The 18,216-nt window shown below is 38.9% G+C and overlaps 1 protein-coding gene across 1 annotated transcript in view; it reads left to right on the top strand.

Annotated features, from left to right (window-relative positions):
• Nucleotides 1–18,216, top strand: part of xrn2 (5'-3' exoribonuclease 2) — an 89,290-nt gene that overhangs the window by 35,956 nt on the left and 35,118 nt on the right. The window contains exons 16-20 of the mRNA XM_072581422.1: nucleotides 4,469–4,578; nucleotides 7,759–7,894; nucleotides 10,199–10,306; nucleotides 12,462–12,551; nucleotides 14,650–14,722. Coding sequence (XP_072437523.1) covers nucleotides 4,469–4,578; nucleotides 7,759–7,894; nucleotides 10,199–10,306; nucleotides 12,462–12,551; nucleotides 14,650–14,722 — 517 coding nt within the window. The remainder of the gene's footprint in view (nucleotides 1–4,468; nucleotides 4,579–7,758; nucleotides 7,895–10,198; nucleotides 10,307–12,461; nucleotides 12,552–14,649; nucleotides 14,723–18,216) is intronic.

The raw sequence follows: 18,216 nt of genomic DNA on the forward strand, positions 1-18,216 counted from the left end.
CTATACAATGTATTCGCCAAAAACGGATACCCGCGATATTTCATCAACAGATGCCTCAGGGAAAGACAACGGAATGAGGACATGCCGCAACTCAAAGGACTAGCCACACTACCATACATCAAGAGCATTTCCGAACTGACAGCCAGACTACTGCGGCCACTAGGACTCATAACAGCACACAAACCAACAGCCACTCTCGGACAACAACTCACCAGGATGAAGGACCCGATACCCAACATGAGCAAAACCAATGTAGTGTACAAAATCCCATGCTAGGGCTGCACAAAACACTACATAGGACAAACAGGAAGACAGCTAACGATCTGCATCCATGAACTGGTACCAACTAGCCACGAAACGACGCGACCAGCTATCCTTAGTAGCCACACACTCAGATGACAAGCAACATGAGTTCAACTGGGACAACACTACTATTATAAGACAAGCCAAACAGAGAACAGCCACGGAATTCCTAGAGGCATGGCATTCATCCACAGATTCAATCAATAAGCATATCGATCTGGACCTAATATACCGGCCTCTGCAGCGGACAGCTGGAACTGACAACTGGAAGCAGCAGATACAAATCACTATAAATGCTGGAGGAAACATCACAGAAGCGCTTCACATGAGGCTCCCAAGCACTGAGGATGTCACCTAGACGGGACGAAACGTCTGCAACACAAATTCCCAGCTCGGTGAACAGAACCACAACAACGAGCACCTGAGCTACAAATCTTCTCACAAACTTTGAATACCTATCTTCACTGACTGCGAGCTATGGGTCCAAAAACTGAAGATCCAGTTCCAGAGCGTGGAGCTGAGGCCAAGGTCACAGTTTTGAGATCAGTCTGGAAGGGATAATGATGTAGGCGGAGGTGTAGTTAATGAGCAGGAGTCTGACACAGTTGTCTTTTTTTTGTCCAGATGTTTCAGGGTAAGTGCAGGTCTTGGGATATAGCAACCGCTGTGTACCTGATACATTTTCGGGGATTGAGGCAGGCTGGAAGATTGGAGCTAATGTCAGTCATGACCAGCCTCTCAAAGCACTTGTGATTGTGGAGGTCAGAGCAACTGGGCAATAGTCATTAAGGCACATTGCATGTGCTTTCTTAGGTAAGGGGAGGATGGTCTTCTTGAAGCAGGTGGGGACTTTCTCTTGTAAGAGGAAGAGGTTAAAGATGTCAGTGAATACCTCCGTCAGTTGGTCCACTCAGGATCAGAGTGGTCGGCTGGGGACACTGTTCAGGCCCATCACAGAGTTCGAATAAACTTTGTTTTCAACCTCTCAAGTTAGAAAAGTCTAGGAACCACGTTTTTAGTTTTGGAGTATACACTGGAAAATGGGAGTTGAGCACAGTTATATAACTTAAAACGTAAAATTCTTTTTGGAACTTCAGCTAAGTGGGATTGTGTGGTGTACATATTGAGTGCTTGTTACTTTCAGCACAGCGAATTTGATACTTTGCAGGATGGGTTTCTATCAGAAATCTGTTGAGTTAAAGAGAAAAACTGCCTTGTAGTGGACAATGGATTTGCTTTGTTAGCTGCAGTTTTCACATCCTGTAAGGCAGGGTATTTAGACAACAGAAGCCTGCAGTGAAGAGTTGTTTCTCACTCCTCCTAGCTGACTGAAAAAGGCAATATTTGAACAAGCTGCAAGAAGAGAGTTCTAGCACAAGGCGAGACCCAGGTCAACCTAGTTAGCTATTGAATCAAAAGATTTAGCATTGCACCGCAGGTGACATTGTCCCGTCATTGTTTTAAAAGCAGTGAAAATTTTGTGAAAGACATCTTGTCCCATACTTGGACTCATGAACTGTAGAGTTTGTTTTTCTGTCTGTTTTACTGTTCTTAGAATTTGTGTAAAGTTTCTTTTTCTGGTTGTATTTGTGTATGAATGTGCATTTGAGGTTCGAAAGGAGTATAGATTAAATTGCATAGTAATTTAGTTTTTTTTTGCCCTTCTGAAAGAATGTTTTGTTTTCTACGAATTGTGGTGTTTTCTGAATATTGAAACCTGATATGAGTTATTTTTGTCATAGAAAGCAATTGAAGTCAGACAATTTGAACATAGTGGTTTAATTGGTGGTTTATGCACTTATAACAGCTTGTAGAATGATGGGGCTCAATTGTTGCTGCACTCTTTCCATTTGAGTGAGAACAGAGATTGGTGAAATAATTTTGTACAACTTGAAGTCTTCAGTTGATACTTTGAGAGTTGGTGGTTCACTCCTAAGATTTTGATTCAACTCCAGACCAATGGAATTTTTTTCTTCTCTGAGACTGCAAGAGGAGATGGATTTAGGGAGACTCAATCCAGTCCACTTCAGCAGGCTTGTTTCACCAAATTGTACTTCATTCCATATTAATCTGGCAATCTCATTTCTGAGTAGAGGTGTTGTGCTTCACTGTCCACCACCTGACCTTGCAGTACTCGATGTTGAAGATGGTGTGTCTGAAATTAGAAAATTCCCCACCTTCCAGCAAGGATGCCTGTCACTTTGAAGATTTAATGATTGATTATCTATAATAAACTAAAGAGTAAATTTCTTACAGCCATCTGATTTAAGATGGGCAGTCAGGTAGTTATGGAACAAATGAATTTTCTTTCCAAATTTCATAGTTTTTACTTATAGGGGAAAGAATCTTTGCTTAAAATTTTATTCATACTAGTAATTAGCATCTCATTTGAGCACCATATCTTGCCCATAGGCTGCTTGTATTATAAAATTCAATCTTCTGGCATTCAGTTGTGAGACACCTGTTTAGTTCAATTAACAGTACATTTTACTTTGACTCTTAACTTTTTGACTCTAATCTCCCCAGCATCTGCAGCACCTACCTCTGCCCCTCTGGCACAGGTGGTCAGACCACATGTGGAAGCCCCTGCGCTGAGCTACTGCAATGTAATGTTTACTTGATTTTATTTTCATCTGCCATGCCAACCCTTTAAAGTCTTATTTCTGACCTATTCTTTAAGTACTGTAAAATAATTACTTTTCTTCTTCTTCTTTTGTATCTAAGATCTGTACCTAGATATGTGTACCTAAGTTAGCGCCACAAGAGGCAACATTGTAAAATCTTTCACTGTACTCCTGTATTTTTGTCCTTGCGTACTTAAGCACATGTGACAGTAAGCAATATTCTATTCTAAGGTTCCAAAAGGGAAAAGTAAAAACTGATATTTCATACTAAGCTATAGGTTTACATTAAAAACCTTGTAAATCTCCCAGTTTTTCACATCCGAATCCTGTATATGGATCCTGGTGTGTTAAACAATGGGCACCCGCCTCTTAACCCACACTGAGCCCACTTCCTCAAACAGTGCAGCTTTTTTTTTAAAACCCCTATCTGGCTGCTCAGACTTTTCCCATTGATGTTCTGCCTTCCCTGCCACTTGAGCTTCTTCCAGCAAGTTGCCTGTTTATTTCAATATGGGTATTTCTGATTGTTGTGTAGCCATGCACACGTAAGAGGGAAAATTAATGGTGTCCATGGCCTGTTGTTTCATTCATTTCTTTTTTTACTCCAGAAACAAAATGCTTAAATTTTAAATTAATTCATTGGGCATGGTTGTAACATATAATAGGATCCAAAGCTTGAGAGATTTGTTAACTCTCTTTCTCCACAATCAGCATTAAAATTGCTTGCTGAGGCATTTGAGATCAGCTAAACTGAACAGTGTATGGATTGAACCTACATCATCTCCCCCCAACCCTAATTGGTTCGAATTGGCTTTTCAGTGCCAACTAACCAGCTGTTTAATAGAGAGTTAGTTTCAGCTCTACCATCTTGGAAATGACAATTGTTTTACACATCTAATTCAAGCAATTCAAATTGTCACACCACAAATGTTAATATTTATTGAATCAGACTGCATTTCACTGAAAAAAAATCAATCTTGGCACTTCATTATTAGGGGATATACTTGAAACAATTATTGGCGTATCTTTTGTTCAACTTTTGCTTTTTGTAAACTGCAAGCACCTGGTACTGACTTTGATCTATCAGTGGAAGGAAGAAATCTTAAACACTTTTAGTTTTAAAAAATGCAATGCAAGGGCATATAAAATTGATAAAAGATTATGTTCTCAATGATTGGATTCCCATTTCAAAATATTGTGAAAGGAAACGTTCCAGAATGAAAAAATGATGTACAAGTCTTTGTCTAAAATCAAACTCCTCTTCATCATTTCAAGAAGGCAGCATTAGATCTCACTAACTGAAGTGTTACCTGTCGTTTATAGGTACTGTTTTGATTGTGGACTTGTAAGCCTTTTTTAATTTGTCAGATCAGTGACATTTCATATGGAGATGCATTTCTGTGACTTGCTGATTTATAATAAGTATATACGGCTGGCAGCATTTCACATTAAACTGTGATTTTAGTGACATGACTGGTACAAGGCTACCTCTACAGTTTTTACAAAGGAATGCTTCAATCCTTTTCTCTTTAATTTTGTAGACATCAGCCCACAGTAACAGTTCTAATTCAGATGGAAGCCCAGTGCCTCTAGGAACGAAGAGGAAGAATGGGGATAATGATGATGACGATGAACCACCAGATAATATCAGGTACTGTTATTGGCTCATTGCCTTATTTAGCTGTTCAGCAAATTCCTAAAATAGATGCACTAATTAATACCACTTAATTTGAAGGAAAGAAATCATCTTTTCCATAACAGCTTTTCTGTTTATCGAGTAGTAATTAATGTGGAGGCATAGGAACGCTTAACAAAGTGTTTTGAGACATTGGAGCTGTTGATTGAGGAGGGAAATTAGTTATCAAGTAGGTTGTCCTATTAAAAGTCCCTTCTGCCTCTGAGATCAAACTGTAAATTAGACATCTCTCTTTTTTTTAATGTATTTTTGAGTATTCAATTTGAGTGCCAGTACAGAACATTTAACCAGTTCCTTCCACTTCATTTTTGTGGTAGTAACTGGGGACTACAAAATGCATACAGTGCACTTTTTTTGCTGGGGGGTGGAGGGAGGCTTGGCTGAAGTTTGGGGAAGAATACTTTAATGAGAAGTATTATGAAATGTGGTTGACCTTTAAGCAGCAATACTAGCTTTAGTTTAAAATAATTGACAGCATTAATGGCTGAAATAAAAAAAGTAGTGTTATTGTATAACGATGGCTCAATTTGTACTTACTATTTTACCGTGGGTGTACTCCAGTGATAAGCGCAGATTGTTAGGAGCTGACTATTCCAAACTAGGCATTACTCCAACTGATTGTGATAATCTCTTAAAACGAACAGTACTTTGTTATTGGAGGAACGTGTTGAGACATTTTTCAAACTTTGCTCTCTGAAACTTGCTATTGTACCATCTATCTATTGGTTTGAGTGTTGGAATTTGATATTTCTACAATTCTAGTCTGAAAATTAAGATGGACGTTGTTTGGCGTTGGGGGTATGTCCATGAAACATTGTCTTAATTATTTTCTACATTTACTTTAAATATTCACACACTTAATATAATTTTAAATCTGATTACTTTCAAATATCATATGGGCTAGAAGGAATGTCCATATACTTACTGACCATAAATAGGTTGTTCACCTCAAGTTCGAGATCCAACCAATTTATACGTGTCTACGTGGCTCATTTTTATTTCTTAATCTCCAGTAATTAGCCTGGACATGAAATTCTGATAGAGTGATGATGTATAATTAAACACCCGACCAAATCTTGCATGACCACCACAAATGGATTTAGAGCAGCATAGGTACAGAGGCCTTACCAACTTTTGGCAAAAATCTTGCACCACAAACATTTTTATAAAATATTGAATGAATTCAGATTGAAGATAATTCTAGAAATAATTTTTATTTATTGAATTGAGACCATGTTAAAACCTTACATGTTTGAACATCACTTTGTAATCCAAAAAAAGTTAATCAAACAAATGTGTATGAAGGAATTTAACACTTAAGTCCTGCTCAGTCTAGGTAATGAGGTTCTGCTTAGTACTTCCTGCATATTTGAGAAATGATCTGTCTTGAACTATATTCATTTGTATTATCAAGGAGAAAATTAATAAAGTCAGTCATTTATGCAACAGAAGGAAACCAATTTGTCTGTCGAGTCTGTAATTCCAGAACAATCCAGTCAGCCTTGATCCCGAGAGCATTTCAAGTTCCTATCCAATTTTTCTTTTGAAATCAATGATTCTATTTCCACCAACCTCATGGTGGCATGCTGCAGGTCATTATCCCTTGAAAGTTTTTCTTGACTTCCCCTGCATCTCTTGCAGTGTGTCTGCTGTCAGATGGCACTTTTAAGCAGGGCCTTCCTGGTATGATTGTCATGCTCAACTGTTTGATGACTTTTCTGCATTCACTATTGCAATTTCAACATGAGTGACCTTAAAGTATTTCATTGATTAGGACAGATTAATTTGTATGGGGGATGTGGAAGGTGCAAATACATGGGCAAGTTCATATTCTCTTCCTCTCTTGACTTATTCTTGTTGCCTTCTCCTCTCATATTGACCAGCTTGCCTTCTCAATTTTATTTTTGTCTGTTTTCACTCTCTCATTTGTGTCACTTTCTGAAAAGATTGTTTCAGTCAGTATGCTCTGTCAAAGTAGCAGCATTTGTTTCTAATGGGGTTCAAAAACGCACAAAACAAATCATTCAACTGAGAATATTGTCAGCACAAAGGTCACCAGTTTAGTTTGTAGTCAGTGTCTGGAATGTGTATAGAGTGCTGTTTGTACTGACTGGGTTTCTTTCAAACCAGTGTTTGGGTAGATGATTGGTTTCTTGGGTCTTTTTCTAAGAACTGTTACATCATTTTCCTTGGAGAGGCATTAAACTGCTAGAGGTGCAACAGGCTGGGACTTATGACTATATTGCTTGTGTTGCAACTGACACAAATCTTGGGGTTAAGTACATTTTCATTACAAGAGTGGACACAACTTTGTTAGCAGCAGTGCAAGGTCTCCTACTTGACAGGTTTCTGAGTTGGGTCGTGTTAAATGCACAACAGGCTAGTATGACTGGATGCATGATCTTCATTTGTGATTCCCCTTCCATATGTGGTTCCTGCTTATACCATAGCAATCTGACTTGAATTGCATTTGTGAACTTCCCTCATGTATTGCACATGCAGTCCAAGAAGGCCTGACTGGTGTAGGTCAATGGCAACAACTGGTGGAACTTTCTGGGCAGTGAAAGGGAAAGCAGGGCAAGTAATTCTGCTCCTTCTGAAAACCCTCAGCATGATAACTGAATGCAGCAGTGATCGTGGATCATGAGCAGAGAATCCGACTCTAGTTTGGTTCCCCACAGGGTGGTGTGGGCTGCCAGAGGAAGTGGTGGAGACTGGTACAATTGCAACATTTAAAAGGCATCTGGATGGGATATGAATAGGAATGGTTTAGGGGGATATGGGCCAAGAGCTGGCAAATGGGACTAGAATAGGTTCGGATATCTGGTTGACCTGGACAAGGTGGACCAAAGGGTCTGTTTATTTGCTGTACATCTATGACTCCTAATTGTCTCAGGATGCACTTGCAAATAAGATGAGTGAAAGCAGGATCAAAGTGTCTTGGTTTCAATGACTAGATTATGAGGGAGTGCAGCTTGGACCTGCTTTTAATATATGCTGGGGATAAACTGCATATGAAGAGTAAGGGAAACTGAAACGCAATTGCATTTCTTTCGACATTTTAACTCTGGTTGTTTCCCAGCAAATAGGATGTGCTTTATTGTATTTTTTAAAAACCTTGTTTTTATATTACAGGCTTTGGGAAGAAGGCTGGAAACAGCGTTACTATAAGAACAAGTTTGATGTTGATGCTTCTGATGATAAATTCCGCAGAAAGGTTGTGGAATCATATGTTGAAGGTCTGTGCTGGGTTCTTCAATATTATTACCAGGTATGTGACCTTTTTGTTCATGATCTATTTTTGAGAGAATTAAACTGCAGCACATGATAAATTCCAACTTGAGTGTTCTTGTGGACATCAAAAGGGAGGGAATACTTTTGGGGAATTGAGCATTTCCCTTTTCTCTCCTAAAATAACTCATTAGAAATGGCGTTTTTACAATATCAGGTTGGGCAGTGTATTTCTATTACATTCCGCTGATTGTCTACCTAGGCAGGCAGGATTCAGAAAAAACCCCAAAATGTTCTACATTTGTGTGAGGCACAACAGGATGGCCTGAGTGAGGGTAGGGACTATCAAGGATAGTGGAGGGAACTTGTGCCTGGAATCGGAGGAAGTAGGGGACATCTTTAATGAATACTTTGCTTCAGTATTCACTTGTGAGAGAGAACTTGTTTGTGAGGACAGGTTGATGTTAAGAAGGAGGATGTGCTGGAAATATTGAAAGACACAAATCCCCTAAACCAGATGGATATACTCGAGGTTATTACGGGAAGCAAGGGAAGAGATTGCTGTGCCTTCGGCGATGATCTTTGCATCCTCACTGTCCACTGAAGTAGCAGCAGATGATTGAAGAGTGGCAAATGTTATTCCCTTGTTCAAGAAGGGGAATAGGGATAACCCACGGAATTATAGACCAGTCAGTCTTAAATTGATAGTGGGCAAATTTTTGGACAGGACTCTGCGAGCCAGGATTTGTGATTAGAGAGAGTCAGCGTGGCTTTGTGAGGGGCAGGTCATGCCTCACAAGCCTTATTGAATTCTTTTGAGGATGTGATAAAACACATTGTTCAAAGTAGAGCAGTGGATCTGGTTTATATGGATTTTAGCGAGGCATTTGATAAGATTACCCATGGTAGACTCATTCAGAAAGTAAGGAGGCATGGATATAGAATTGGCTGGCCCATAGAAGACAGAGGGTGGTGGTAGATGGAAAGTATTCAGCCTGGAGCTCAGTGACCAGTGGTGTTTCGCAGGGATCTGTTCTGGGACCTCTGCTCTGTGATTTTTATAAATGACTTCGGTGAGGAATTGGAAGGGTAGGTTAGTAAGTTTGCCGATGACACGAAGGTTGGGGGAGTTGTGGATAGTGTAGAAGGTTGTTGTCGATTGCAACGGGATATTTTCAGCCCAGCTCTGCCTCCTGTAAAGTGTCATACAGTGTTCAACCAGGTAAAGTGTGAAGTGATTCATTTTGGAAGGTTGAATTTGAATGCAGATTATAGGGTTAAAGGCAGGATTCTTGGCAGTGTGGAAGAACATAGGGATCTTGGGGTCTCTGTCCATAAATCCCTCAGAGTTGCCACCAAGTTGATAATGTTGTTCAGAAGGCATATGGTGTGTTGGCTTAATAGCAGGGGGATTGAGTTTAAGAACCGTGAAATTATGCTGTAGCTCCATAAATTCCTGGTTAGACTGGTCACCTCATTATAAGAATGAAGTAGAAGCTTTAGGGAGAGTGCAGAGGAGATTTGCCAGGTGATGCCTGGACTGGAGGGCATGTCTTATGAAGGAAGGTTGAGAGAGTTTGGGCTTATTAGAGTGAAGAATAATGAGAAGTGAATTAATAGAGTGTACAAGATGATAGGCGTGATAGCCAGAGACGTTTTCCCAGGGCGAAATTGTTTATCATGAGGGAGCATAATTTTAAGGTGACAGGAGGAAGGTTTACGGGAGCTGACAGGTAGGTTCTTTACACAATGATGGGTGCGTGGAACGTATTGCCAGCGGTGGTAGTGGAGTCAAATACATTAAGAACATTTAAGTGACTCTTGGATCGGCACATGGATGATCGTAAAATAAAGGGTATCTGGTTAGTTTGACCTTAAAGTAGGAAAAAGTTTGGCACAACATCGAGGGCCGAAGGGCCTGTACTGCGCTTTACTATTCTATGCTCTGTGATCCAAGTTACAGGGAGTGTTCCAAAACATTCCATTGCAAGCATCAGGAAAAGGGTAAGAAAAGACTTGAGAGCAATCAAGAGTAACCCTTTCCATGAAAACTGTACTCCAGGCTTAAAAGTCTGTATTCTCAATTGTTAAAGCAATTTCTTGTGCACTTTTTTGGCCTTTGGAATATTCTGAGCTTGTGGTAACTGCTGTTTACAATGTAACAAGTCTGTGCATGTTTTGGAATATGTGCCCCAGGAGAAGCCAAAAAATGGTGAATGGTTCAATTTCATGATCTATGCAGTAGGTTTTACGAAATGGGACCGTGTATCATAAAATAAGCTGCTTTTGATGAACTAGATTTCCTATGAAATATTTTAAATTATGAACTAAATTCTATTGACAGGGCTGTGCTTCCTGGAAATGGTTCTATCCATTCCATTATGCACCATTTGCTTCTGACTTCACAGACATTAAAGACATGCCTTCCACATTTGAAAAGGGAACCAAACCGGTAAGATTCAACACTCAGAAATAAGTGAGTGCTGCACTTTATGGTAACATATAGTCTACCATGTTAACTACTTTCTCAAAAGCTTATAGCCTTGAGCTATGCAAGTCAGCAAACTCTGCAATTCCCAGGTGTAACAATTTGGTCTTTCAGTGTGATTTGAAGGAATTCTTAGTATTGCTACATAAAAATTAAGTTTTTTTTTATTTCATCCCCTCTGTATACTGGAATGAAAATGATTGTGTTTCTGTTATTGTATGTTGAATGTTTCTAGGTCATAGTGTTGATATGCAGATAGTCGGACATTGCAGAATTGTTACAGTAATTCGCATTGTATTTGAGAAAATAGGCCTGGACATTCTGCTGTCCAGAAGTCATTTCAGCATATATTGGAGTTGGAAATGTGGACCCTGCAGAATTCCCATCATCGCAGGCTCCAGAGGAATTACATGTGAAATTAAAGATTCCGCTACTCCTGGAACCCTGCCAAAGTATCTACTCAAATCAGATAATTCAGAGGGTTTCGATGAAATTTACTAAGTTGTTAGTCAGGAGACATTGGACAGTTAAAGACTTAGTCTAACTCTAGAGTAACTATTCAACTATCCCTGTTTTTATGTCTCACATCACCAGCTATACCTCCTCAGACACCCGACACACTCAGCTTGATACATTTCCCTGCTCCATCAACAGAAAAGATTTCTCCTACTCAACAGACCAGGTTCTTCCTATCCATGTTGATCTACCTTGAACCCTGTGATACAATTACTAGGTTAGCACACTGATAATCAAGGCCTGATGTTCCCAGAATTGTGACAAAGGTAATTTACCTGTTTTTTTGAGGAAGGTTGACAGAAAGCACAGACCTCACGTTTCTGAACATAACAAGCTTTACTATTTATTACAAGCAAATAGACTCTAGCTGCAGGTAAACAATTATGAGCTGTTGGCAAATAGCTCTACTGGTTAAAGTGCTTATCCTCTTACTAGCCACCCTTAAACATGCCTATAATTGGACACAGAAAAATGCATGGGTGTTATGGCCAGAGGGAAAACATTTTAGTGGTCTTTGTTGACAGAATCTGCTGAGATTCTTGCGCTGGTCAGAATGCTGCTGTCGGTCTGTCTACTCCTGGATGTTTTTATTGGTGGTTGGTTCAAAAATGTATTCAGGTTCTCTGACATGTTAATTAAAAGTCACAGCTTAAAGCAACAGGAAAAATAAACTGGCTTAGGGTTAAATGGCTTTTTACTGCAGATAACAGCCTTTACTGAACTGATGGAGACTGGTTGTCTTCTCAATCTCTTGTTCATAAGCCCAAGCTATTCAGCTATCTGACACCCAATCATATAGTTGTTGGTAAGCAGAAGGCCTTCATAAGTCTGTGGACTAGTGTCCAGTTATCAATCAGTTACGTGTGCTGGCTTGCAATCCCTATTTGTAAGCACCCTTCGGCTCCAGGTTGCCTTCAAGCTAAACTTCAACTACTGTTTGAACAAGTAGCTGTGTAAATGGTGCTTGCATTGTGTGTCAAGTTACTTGCTTTCCAAACACTCAGTAATCTTTCAGCAGTCTTTTAATGTTTAGAAGTTATTTTTCCCATTTCAGTCTACAGTCCAAAATACTGGGGGAAAAAAAAGACAACCTCATCACTCACCCATGACACCTTACACTATAGCATCCTGCCTACTTGGTACTCTAACCACAAGACACCATGCCACCCACCCACCTGATATTCTACCCTCTCCCCAGCTAGCACTGTACCTACCTGGCTTAATTAACTGAATAAGCAGTGCAGCACTATTCAGAGCTACGTAAGGTTGCAAGTTTGATGCTTGAATTTGATAGGTAGACATTTGCGGTGAATAATTTTCATACACAATATTTAGTTCCAATTTAAGCTTTACATTTTCATAACTACTTCCAAGCACCACCCCTATTCCCAACCATCAATGAGCTGGATTTCAGCACTTGTTAAGTGTTTACTCTCTATTGCTGTCTTCTACTATCGTTTCTTGTTTTCCTTTCACATGCCCCCAGCTCCTCCTCTTATACAGAAGATTACACTTTTTGTTGGCAGAACATTTTGTCAGGTGAGTCTGAACTGTGTTGTTCTCAATCTTTACACTTAAACCTAATTGAATCTTTTGTTTGCAGTTTAAACCACTGGAACAGTTAATGGGAGTGTTTCCTGCAGCAAGTGGCAACTTCCTCCCTAAAACATGGCGAGCCCTGATGGAGAATCCGGTGGGTTTTTTCAAATAATGAAATCGTGGCGTGAGTGTAATTCAGAATGGATATTTTGTATGATCTGCCTATGTAAATATATACATGTATGAAAAGCGATAAATTTGTATTTCAAATTTACCATTAGATTTAAAAATTGATTAATTTGTGATGCAAAGAATGGAATTTGGTACTCTGACAGTGACCACTTTAAAACAAACTTATTTCGTTACTTGACCTTTATGTCCAAATGAAAATTTTCATTCTCCATTCCACATTAAGGTTAAGTGTACAATGTAATCAATCAATTGTGAAAATAGTCAAACCAAATAACAGCTTGCAGTGTATTGTAAGGTGAGAGGTTTAGATGATACAAATAGTGATGTACTTACTGTACTTCTCTAAGAGGGGTTATGTAATCTGGCTTTTGCTAGCATGCAGCTCATCAAAAATAAATGCTGTTGGCTTGACTTAATTGCAATAAAATTTAACATGTACAGTACAGAAAATCCAAACCATGCACAAATAAGAATTGTACATTTTTTTTAAACAATTCTCAGCTCATATGGGTTGCAGCTAACAATCACTCATTTCAAAGCTAACAATGTAAGAGAATTAATGCTGAGTTTTGTTCAAAAAGGCTCAAGGACTATTGCAAGTACAACATGTAATATTCCTAGAACTATGATTTTTCTCATCCTAGTTACCTTTATATTAGAGTCGTAGAGATCGACAGCATGGAAACAGATCCTTCAGTCCAACTCATCTATACTGATTAGATATTGTGGATAAATCTAATCCCATTTGCCAGCATTTGGCCCTATGTCACTCTTGAACCCTTCCTGTTCACATACTCGTCCAGATGACTTTTAAGTGTTGTAATTGTACCAACCTCCACCACTTCCTCTGGCAGATCACTTCATATATGCACCACCCTCTGCATGAAAAGGTTGCTCTTTAGGTCCCTCTTAAATTTTTCCCCTCTACCTTAAATCTGTGCCCTCTTGTTTCAGGCTCCCCCCATCCGAGAGAAAATACCCTGTCTATTTACCCTATCCGTGCCCTTCATGATGTTATAAACCTCTATAAGGTCACCCTTCAGCCGCCAACGCTCCAGGGAAAATAACCCCCACCTATTCAGCCTCTCCCCACAGTTCAAACCCTCCAACCCTAACAACGTTCTTGTAAATCTTTTCTGAACCCTCTCAAGTTTCACAACCGCTTTCCAACAACCGGGAAATCAGAATTGCGCACAATATTCCAAAAGTGGCCTAACCAATGTCCTGTACAGCCATGACATGACCTCCCAACTCCTTTATGCACTGACCAACAAAGAAAAGCATACCAAATGCCACCTTCAAAATTTACCTGCAACTCCACTTTGAAGGAACTATGAACCTGCACTCCAGAGTCTTTTTCAGCAACACTCTCCAAGACATAACCATTAAGTGTGTAAGTCCTGCCCTGATTTGCTTTTCCAAAATGCAGCACCTCAGATTTGTCTAAATCAAACTCCATCTGCCATTCCTCGGCCCATTGGCCCACCTGGTCAAGGTCCCGTTGTAATCTGAGGCAATCTTCTTTGTTGTCCACTACACTTCCAATGTTGATGTCATCTGCAAACTTACTAATCATACCTCTTATGTTCACATTCAGATGATTTCAGTGTGGCTGACCTAATAAACTACTGTACTCTATTTTCAAACTGCTTGAACCAAAACCCGAAATTCTGAGATGGGAAAATTGTTGAATGATGGTTTTTGTTTTTTGCATGTGAAACACTTTTAATTTTAATTGTAATTTGCAATTCTTTAGTCATTTGATTTTCTTAGGAAAATAATAGACCTTGTGGACAAAATGCTAATGCATCTTAACGAGAACAAAGGTTGGTATAAATAGTAATTTTAAATGCATATTTCAGATAATTGCTTGACAAATGGGCTGAAAGTTGACAGGAATATATTGTATGATTCCTCACAAAATGTAACCTGTATAGACCATGAGTTTTATTCTAATCTGATTCATGTATCAATGTAAAGTTTCTTTTGTGGGATGAGGGGAGAAGGCAGGTTGAATTGCATGGGTGTATTTTTATAATTTAAGATTTTTTTTTAAATAGGACTCTTCAATCATTGACTTCTATCCAGATGATTTTGCTATTGATTTAAATGGAAAGAAATATGCTTGGCAAGGTAGGATTTTGGGTTTCAGCATATAGTCTATTATCATAAAATACTTCTGAATATTGCGATATTAAATGTAAATTGAAGACAGCTGTGTTTTGCAGGCATCTGCACAGAAAGCATTAAGATATGCATGACCCAGTTTTCAGATTAAAAGCGGAACTAGCTTTGAGGAAAGGTGTCTACTTGTGAAAGTAATTTGACTGTTATGATTCAGGAGCAGAACAAGGATCAACAATGAGAGTATGATTATGGCTGGTATTATTGACAGATGAATGCGAAAGTAATGGACTAATTCTTTTTCTGCTGTTCTTTATTTGGCAGGGCTATTATAATTGGATTTTAAATTTTTTTTCTCTCTCTCTATCTAGATATTTAGCTAAAAGCTCAGAAATAAACATTAAGCTTATTGATGCACAATTCAAAACTAGATTATTTAATCTCCCAAATTTCAGACATGATGGAATTTCAGAATACTGAATAATTCTGGTCGCCAATTTATAAAAGAAAATGTCGAGTCAACAGAGAGTACAGAAAAAATTGCTGGGAAAGTAATATAATTAACAGGTTGCATCTATTGAGAAAGTTTGACCAGGCTGGAGTTCTAACCTTGTAAGAAGCCAAGACTGAAATGTGACCTGTTCAAGGTCTCCATGATTGATTGAAGAGTAAGTGTAGAGAAGATGCTTGTAATTCTGGGCAAGGCCAGAACTTTTAGGTCATAAATTTAGTCACTGATAAATCTAATAGGGAGCTAAAGAGAACTTTTTTACCCAGCAGCAAGTGTATGTGTAGCACTCGAAATGACAAGGAATGGTTAAATTGAATAGTTTTGGTACATTCATGGGGATCTACACAAATAAGAGGAAGCAAGAATGACAAGGATATGTTGGTGGGGCTGGATGAAAGAGGTTTGTGTAGAGCGTAAACAATCGCACAAACCTGTTTGGCTCAACGACCTGTTTCTGTACTGCACAAGCATTCATTTTATACAATCAAAAGAAATGTGCACAGTGGACATGCTTGAAAATGATCAAGTGGTTTTTCAAATTCTCGGCTTCTGTTGTAACTTATTTCCTATTGCAAGTCACAACTGGTATGGATGACAGTATTATTTCTTTTCCATGGTTGATTGGAATGAGCTGCTGTTATGATAGTTAATGGACAGATTTGTGTCTTTGTGTGCAGTAATGACAGTCTGTACTGAGCATGTGTTTATGGAGCTTTCTCACATTTCTGTATCTTTTTGCACTGCTCTAATTTTATTTTCATAGCATACTTGATGATTTTGCCTGACTTGGTCATGCAGACCTCATTATGGAAACTAGGACAGACTAAGCAAATTTAATTTGGCTATCATTGCACTTCAGTGTTACTGTTTCCAAGAAGAAAAATGTGAAAAACTCTAAAAGCAGGTACGACTTTGTCTGCAACTTCCTGATCAGGCATTATCTAAACACCTGGTTGTCAAAATACACTTCTAAAAGTGAACTGACTTTCTTTATTCCATGCCGGCTTACTACTTCACCAATGTACATTGATTCTTAGTCAGTTTATTGATCTGGCACACATGAAGTCAGATTCTTACACAGGTAATGGGTAACCTGTAAAGAATTGTTCCATGCATTAGAGCAACTATACATTTCTTCAAGATTCAAACACTTAATGGTCAGTCAGCTGTGGCTAACAAAGGAAGTTCACGGTTATATCACCATAAAATAAACTACCTATAAAGTTTCCAAAAATAGCAGTAATTCTGACGATTGGACAGTTAATAGAAAACAATAAGTGGTTAGGGAGAATGAGGAAGGAAATTTACATCAGTAAGAAGATCATACTGGAGAAATGAATGGAGGCTGATAGTTAATAAATCCCTAAGACGTTATGATGTACATTCCAGATCATTGAAGGAGGTGGCCATAGAGAGTCCCTGCATTATAGTGACTATCATCTAAAATTCAATAGATTCTGGAACATTTCTGTAATTTGAAGATTCAAAATGTAATCTTACCATTTAAGAAGGGAATAAAAGAGGAAATCGAGAACTACAGACCTGTTAGCCTTACACAGTGCTAGAATCTGTTATCAAGGATGGGATAAATAAACACTTAGTTTATAATCTGATAGAACAGCAGCATCATGGGTTTGATAGAACAGCAGCATCATGGATTTGCAAATGGGAAATTTGTGTTTAGGGAACTTGGCAAAGTCAATAAACATTCTATTCTTAGAGATTAGCTGATGGCTTTTGGTGAAGTCCCCAACAGGAAGTTGGTTAGAAAAACAACCATATGAAATAGGGAGTACAAATTGGCATGGATTAATAATTGCTAACAGACAGAAAATACAGGAGGAATAAATGGATTATTCTTGCATTGGAAGGCTAATAGGATGTTGCAGGGATCAGTACTTAAGGCCCCAGCTTGTTTATATCAGTGAAATGTAGTACTTCCAAATTTGCAGATAAGACAAAGCTAAGTGGCAATGTGTGATTTGAGGAAAATGTAAAGTGCCTTCAGTGGGTTTGGGTCAGACTTAGTGAATGGGCTAGAACATGGAATATAATGTGGAAAAATGAGGTTAATCACTTTGGTTGGAGAAACAGATATGCAAAGTATTTCTTAAGCGGCAAGAGATGAATGTGCATATTTAATATGGGGTCTGAATTTCCTTCTTGATAAGTCAGTGAAGGCTGACATGCAGGTGCAGCAAGCTGTTAGGAAGGTTAACGAAATGTTAGCCTTTATTGTAAGAAGATTTCAGTGCAGGAGTTGAGAGGTCTTGCTTCAACTGTATAGGAATTTGGTTAGACCACACCTGGAATGCAGAGTGCAGATTTGGTCGTCTTATCTCAGGAAAGCCATTGTCAGAGTGTTTACCAAACTTGTTTGCAGAGTGATTGGACTGTGCTGTGAAGAGACATGGGGCAAAATTGGCCTGCTCTCTGAATTTCAAAGCATGAGAAGTGACCTGATCAAAACTTACAATACTTAAATGGATAGACAGGGTACATATGAGTAAGATGTTTCTCAGGTTGGTGGAGTCCAACCCCAAAGGGATCTATTTAAAAACTAGTGGGATGCCCTTAAGTCAAGTATGATGGGGAATTTTCTTTACTCAGAGGGTTTTGAACATTTGCAATTCTCTACCACAAAGTTCTCTGGAAGCTCGCTAAGTCTTTGAGTATGTGTAACATAGAGATTGATAGATTTCTGACTACCAGTGGCCTACATGATTATGGAGATGGTGTGAGTAAAAGGCATTGAAATGTTTGATGATCATATTAAATGGCGAGACAGGCTTGTTGGGCAGAATAATGTCCTGATCATATGTCCTGTGACCTGTGCAGATGAGTAGATACCATTTTACATTTGTGCATCGAGTTTTATGCAGAACTTGGAGCCCATTCTCCCTAGCATAGGATGGTGGTCAACGTCTTGATCAGACTTGTGAATATCTCTGTGATGCAGCCTTTGATAGCTGTTTCAACTTCACTTGGAGTG

This window comes from Chiloscyllium punctatum, chromosome 11, assembly GCF_047496795.1.
Source record: "Chiloscyllium punctatum isolate Juve2018m chromosome 11, sChiPun1.3, whole genome shotgun sequence".
Classification (NCBI taxonomy): Eukaryota; Metazoa; Chordata; class Chondrichthyes; order Orectolobiformes; family Hemiscylliidae; genus Chiloscyllium; species Chiloscyllium punctatum.